The following is a 6,728-nucleotide window of genomic DNA, read 5'->3' as shown; positions in this document are numbered from 1 at the left end:
AGGGGCTCCAGCCATTTGTCCCAATTTTTGGCGTCTTCGTGAACGAACTTCCGAATCATGGTTTTTAATGTGCGATTAAATCGTTCAACCAGAATGTCCGTTTGTGGGTGATAGACGCTGGTGCGAATCGATTTAATGCCCATCGATTTAATCTCTTTGGGGATTCCCACCCGGGAGATAAGATGAAACAGGGCCTCCGCCACACTTTTCGCGGAAATGCTGCGGAGGGCCACTGCCTCGGGGTATCGCGTTGCATAATCCACTAGGACTAATGCAAAGCGATGCCCCCGTGCCGATCGCTCTAATGGCCCGATGAGGTCCATACCAATTCGCTCGAAGGGGACCTGCACAAGAGGGAGAGGGCACAATGGTGCTTTTGGGGTGGCCGGTAGGTTCACCAGCCGACATTCCCGACAAGACGCGCACCACCTGCGCACGTTCACGTGAATGCCCGGCCAATTCCTTCCCGCACTGTACACACCACGGCGCTCACTCAGCGCGGTAAGATTCACAGTCAATAACTCATAACAAACAGAATGCAACTGGCTTCCGTGTATCTACACCCGTCTTCCCGGGTCGCTCGCGTACCCAGACTGTCTCTCCCCATCCTGTTCCAGGTGGCCTCTTTTATCCGGTCTCTCCACACCAATTACTGAAACAAGACACAGGTGTTTATCGTTTGTACTTGACCCACTTACGCACCGCTCGTCTCCTGCCTCTCTCTCCCAATGCAGGCCTCGCTGAACCCCGCCCCTCCTGCCACAGTAAAATACATATATCAAGAGCATGCTCACTGATGAGAACAAAACAGCGTTGGATGACGTGGATTAGAGCCCTGCACAGCCCTCAAATAATATAGTCCCTATAGCTCATCTTTTTCCCCTTCTCCAAAAAAAAGCTTATGCTACTGTTTCAGCTATGCAAATAGTTCAGCTTTGCATGTAATGAAAAAGTGATTATATTTTGTTTCGTTTTTTTTATAAAGTAAATTTAGAAAAAAAAGTTTGGAGCATTTTTTTGTTTCATTAAATGTAAGTTTTTTTCTTTTTGAAGTAATGACCAGTAAGTAAGACAGTGAGCTGATCATAGCCTGTTTGATCAATTTAGCCTTCTCAAATCATCACGACTTGCCTAAAATAAAATCTATAGATATAAAACAGTTCAAGCATATCACAATGTTAGTTTAAATGTTTAACCTAGATAAATGTGCGCTGTTAGACGCATATCTAATCGTTTGTGCGGAGAGTGGCAGCTCTGCAGGACACGGAGGCGCCAGCGCGATCACTTGCATTTTTCTAACAGTGGAAACAACTTAAAATACGTAGTCATTTTTGCTCATAAAGGTAAGAGTATTATGTGCGCTGTTAGACGCATATCTAATCGTTTGTGCGGAGAGTGGCAGCTCTGCAGGACACGGAGGCGCCAGCGCGATCACTTGCATTTTTCTAACAGTGGAAACAACTTAAAATACGTAGTCATTTTTGCTCATAAAGGTAAGAGTATTTAATACATCATTCTAAACTGTAAAGGGTCTAGTTTTATTTGTGTGCACTCACAATATCAACAAAACGTTGTGCTTTTATAAAATAAAGAAAACAAACGCTTTCTGCCATCTCGGTCTTGAACAGGAGCGCTTCACAATGATGAACCTAAACTCAGCGAATTGCCTCACAGGCATGATAAAAATATATAGAAAGCTTTAAATTACTACTTTAAAACGAAATAATTTCTTATTTCACTTTCATTATGTAATCCGTGCATTTCTCTCTAAAGGCACGTCCAATGAGGAGATGGCGAGTCATTTTTTTTCTTCACCATAATTGATGTCTAAAATATAAAAATAAGGAAAAGCCTAAAACAGACCCAATTATAATTTGTGTTTTATTTTATAATTATGTACAATTAAAACACAATTTATAATGGCATAAATGTAAAACTTTGTCCTATAGCTGCTTATATTTTCTGATTTTTATGTTGCTCTGATCTGAATACCCTAAAATTTAAAGGATTTGCTGCAAGCAGCGAATTGCCTCACAGGCATGATAAAAATATATAGAAAGCTTTAAATTACTACTTTAAAACGAAATAATTTCTTATTTCACTTTCATTATGTAATCCGTGCATTTCTCTCTAAAGGCACGTCCAATGAGGAGATGGCGAGTCATTTTTTTTCTTCACCATAATTGATGTCTAAAATATAAAAATAAGGAAAAGCCTAAAACAGACCCAATTATAATTTGTGTTTTATTTTATAATTATGTACAATTAAAAAATAAAACACAATTTATAATGGCATAAATGTAAAACTTTGTCCTATAGCTGCTTATATTTTCTGATTTTTATGTTGCTCTGATCTGAATACCCTAAAATTTAAAGGATTTGCTGCAACGCAATTTTGTCTGATATGTGAATTATTTATTAGCCTATTTTTTTTATCCATGCAGCAAATGCTTTAAAAATGGCTTTAAAATTACTTTATTGAATTCCAGACGCTTTTATAGTACTTTTCACTATAAATTTTACAGGTAGCTTGAATGTAAAACATTGTCATGAATTCGTTGTATTCCCATTTGTAAAATAACCAACAAATTAATTGTTGCAGGCTAACCCGATCTCATGAAAGTGCGTATAGCACGATTATTTCTATGCAGAAATTTACTTTGGCATGCAAAAGACTGATCAATTCATTACATTTACATTTAGTCAGTTAGCAGATGCTTTTATCCAAAGCGACTTACAAATGAGGACAATAAAAGTAGTCAAAACTAACAAAAGAACAACAATATATAAGTGTAAATGACAAGTCTTAGTTAGCCTAATGCAGTACACGTAGCAAGGGTTTTTAAAATAATATAATAAATAAAAAGAAAACAGACAGAATAGAAAAAGAATAGAGCCAGCTAGTGTTTTTTTTTTAAGAAAACAAGCAGCAAATGAATAGAGTGCAAGTCTAAAAGGGACAAGTGTTTTAAAAAAAATAGAATTAGAATAGAGAGTGCTAGAGTTAGAGGGTCAAATAAAGGTGGAAAAGATGTGTTTTTAGTCGTTTCTTGAAGATGGCTAAGGACTCAGCTGCTGGGATTGAGTTGGGCAGGTCATTCCACCAGGAGGGAACAGTTAGTGAAAAAGTCTGTGAAAGTGATTTTGTGCCTCTTTGAGATGAACAATAAAGCGACGTTCACTTGCAGAACACAAGCTTCTAGAGGCACATAATTATACATTCATAATTAATGGCATGGCTGGTTCAGTCGACAGAAAAACGGGACACACAGGCCTATAATAACTGCTGAAATGTTTGCGGGGAAAATCTCAGGTCAGTCTGAGCGCTCCTGGTATGCACAGTGCATACAGCCCTACACCTGCAAGCGCCACGGACTCGGACAGTTGTCGTGGTAATAAACACCGTAAACAGCAACAGTTCGCGTATCAGTGCTTAATGCACATCTCCTATATGAAAAGCATTTTAGTGGGCCCTTGGCTTTTGGGGGCCCAAGGCGGTCACCTACCTTTGTCTAATGGGTAAGTCCGCCCCTGGGTACATGAACAGTGTTTGATCCTGCATGTTGTCATCCTGACGAACGTAATATGAGACTTCTCCCACTTGCATTGTGATCTGTAAACCCTCGCTTCGAGTTACCCACCATATATATTTTAAAATATTTTATATATCCCTCCATGGAATATTTAATTCCCACTTGAATGGTGGCCCTTCTGTGTCCAAAACTGTGCAAAAACATCGTGGGACAAGGTTTTCACACTGACAGCTGTCATTGTGATACAGTGAGCAGTAGGGATGGGCGTATCGATCCAAAGTATCGATATATCGAATAAACAAACTGAAATTGTAGCCTACATAGTTTGTGCAATTACAGTTATTTAAATTGATCGTTGAAAGATAATATTGATCATGTTCTATTCGGTAATGTTAATAGAAATCATACACTGTCAGAATAAAAAGGTTGCATTTTATGGATGCAACATCCTGTCACTGGCAGTCCCTTATGAAAATGAACCATGGTTTTAGTAAAGTGACTAGTTTAACTGTAGTATTTGTAGATTCGAATCATGTGTAAACAAAAAACATATTTGAACCATGTGTAAACAAAAATATAACCTAATAAGTTACAAGTAAGGCGTATTGAATGTTAAAATCCGTTTTAAACAAAGTTAAGTGCTTATTACCCATTTTACTCTTAGTAATTTAATAATTTCATAAATTTCATAATTTAAAAGTTTAGTTCAGAAGTATCGAATCGGTATCGATATCGACGATACTGCCTTGAAAAATATCGATATCGTGTCGAAAACAAAATAAGTGGTATCGCCCGTCCCTAGTGAGCAGCTCCGTTTGTTTGTCCGAGGGAGCAATCGTAACTAAGGGGGCGGGGCTTACCGATAGGTCTATTTCAGCACTGAGGTGAGTGGATTCTAACTTAATCACCTCTGATTGGCCATTGTGTTCCAGAAACCAACAGCTGAGTCTGTGATTGGCTACATTGCGCAACCCTTTAAACCCTGTTATAAATAGAAACTCTGCCTAGCTTGCGCAAATCAATCATTTTAATGTTAATATTAGTTGTTCTTTTTGCTTTTGTGCAACAGATAAATAACAATTTATATGTTTTAGACATTTTATGTTTAGATCATTTCTTTTTGAGGGAGTCGCGCAAATCATTTTATTCTCCCGCATCCCACACACACGAGTCTCTCCAGTAGTGTGTGTGCGGGATGTGGTAGTCCCGCGGGAGTGCAGGTCAAGTCAAGTCAAGTCACCTTTATTTATATAGCGCTTTTAACGATACAGATTGTGTCAAAGCAACTGAACAGCTTTAATTAGGAAAATAGTGTCAATAATGCAAAGTGACAATAGTAAACACTCATTTTTCAGTTAAAGACAGTTCATCATTGAATTCAGTGATGTCATCATCCAGCTCAGTTTAAATAATATCTTTGCAATTATGTCAACGATAACGCTGGAAATGAAGTGTCCCCAACTAAGCAAGCCAGAGGCGACAGCGGCAAGGAACCAAAACTCCATCAGTGACAGAATGGAGAAAAAACCTTGGGAGAAACCAGGCTCAGTTGGGGGCCAGTTCTCCTCTGACCAGACGAATCAGCAGTATGGAAAAATCCATTTAAGACGTAATAAAACAGACGATGAATAATATTAACAGCAATTATTATATGATGCAATCAAACTTATAGCAAAATGTGGTAGTTCTGTAAGTTGTTTCAGGGTTGGCAGAGTGCAGGTCTCTACTTTAATACTTTTTCCCTGGGTCATTCCACTTTATTACACAGGACTTAATTTCTAAACTTATTTGTATTGTATGTATGGATTAGTTGGGTTGTTACCGACATCTGGTGAAAATTTCAAGTCAACAGCACCTTTAGAAATATATTTACTGAGAAAAATGGTGATGTGCTCAATACTTATTTTAACCGCTGTACTATGTACTTATTAACTGGGTAATATACAGTTTCTGTTCAGAATTCTCCAAACTAGCATCTGAAATATATCTGACAAGTCCATTGCTCAAAGTACCAAGTATATTTGGAAATAAAACTGAAACTTGAATGACTACAAAATTGGAAAAGCCAAGTCTTGCCTGGGGTTTGGTGAAGTTCCTGTCCATGCACCACTGGACAAAGTACTTCTTAGCAGCTTCTAGGCTCTTGTCATCCGTCTTCTTAAAGTAAACCCTGATCAGCTGCTCGGCGAAGCACTCTGGCAGCAGTTTGGACACCTGTTACACCACACGGACATCAGGAACACAGGCCTTCATTTTGTCTGGGTTATAAAATTAGTCAGGCAATGCTCAAATGTACAACATCTTTCCTCAAACAACATGCATTTCCCACAAACTATATACAGAGGATATCTTCTTTGGGACTAGAAGCAATACAATCTAATGTAACAAATCAGCTCATGACAGGAAATATGAATAATTAACCATAACTAGTTATAATTAACTATTCATATTTTAGATCCGCTGTAGATATTTAGCTGACCTCTCAGGGTCAACTGTCTTGTCAATTCTAAGAACGTTAATTTCCTGGTTAAGGGAAATAACTTTCTTACTGTACAATTCTACAAAGCTTGTAGCGTAAATCTGCATGATTAGTGACTCCGGTTATGAGCAAACAATGAACATGTCAAGTGTGATACAAGTAAGGTTTTATTAACTACATAAACACATAAACTGGTCTAACATACTACATAAACACATAAACTGGTCTAACATACACACACACACACACACACACACACATACAGTTGGTATAGGAAAGGGTTAAAGTTTAACTCAGCACAGAAAGAGGCATAAAGAATGAATTTTATGGAAACTTTGCATATTCAGCAGATCTAAACCTGAGGGAAGCGTCAGATTCTTAGTTCAAACACACCTTGTAAAAAGGTGTAACTGATACTTAATGCATCAATTAATAAGACTAAGTTTGATACTTGCGAATCTCGGCTGTCGGAAAGAGATTCCTGATCTTAAGGCCCCAGATCTTGCTGAAATTAGTTGATGAAAAGAACCAGTTTGAGTCAGAGAATCTTTGGTGAATGGAAAAGTCAAGGCCGAAAGGCCTGGCACAGAGCTTTGGTATCCTGAAGCGTTTTCTCACATCTTCATCTTAGCATCTGACCGAACCACCGACTGGGCGGGTCACATGGAGTGTGGCCTTTAAAGCCTGCAGAGATTCACGCCTCTCAAGATGGGCTT

General features: G+C 38.4%; 1 protein-coding gene across 1 annotated transcript in view; it reads right to left on the bottom strand.

The window, feature by feature from the left end:
• Window positions 1-6,728, bottom strand: part of samhd1 (SAM domain and HD domain 1) — a 30,960-nt gene that overhangs the window by 5,294 nt on the left and 18,938 nt on the right. Inside the window, exon 13 of the mRNA XM_016255757.1 lies at window positions 5,610-5,747. Coding sequence (XP_016111243.1) covers window positions 5,610-5,747 — 138 coding nt within the window. The remainder of the gene's footprint in view (window positions 1-5,609; window positions 5,748-6,728) is intronic.

This window comes from Sinocyclocheilus grahami, unplaced genomic scaffold (assembly GCF_001515645.1).
Source record: "Sinocyclocheilus grahami isolate Dianchi unplaced genomic scaffold, SAMN03320097.WGS_v1.1 scaffold1367.1, whole genome shotgun sequence".
NCBI classification, from domain to species: Eukaryota; Metazoa; Chordata; class Actinopteri; order Cypriniformes; family Cyprinidae; genus Sinocyclocheilus; species Sinocyclocheilus grahami.
This window is presented reverse-complemented; position numbering and strand designations above follow the sequence as displayed.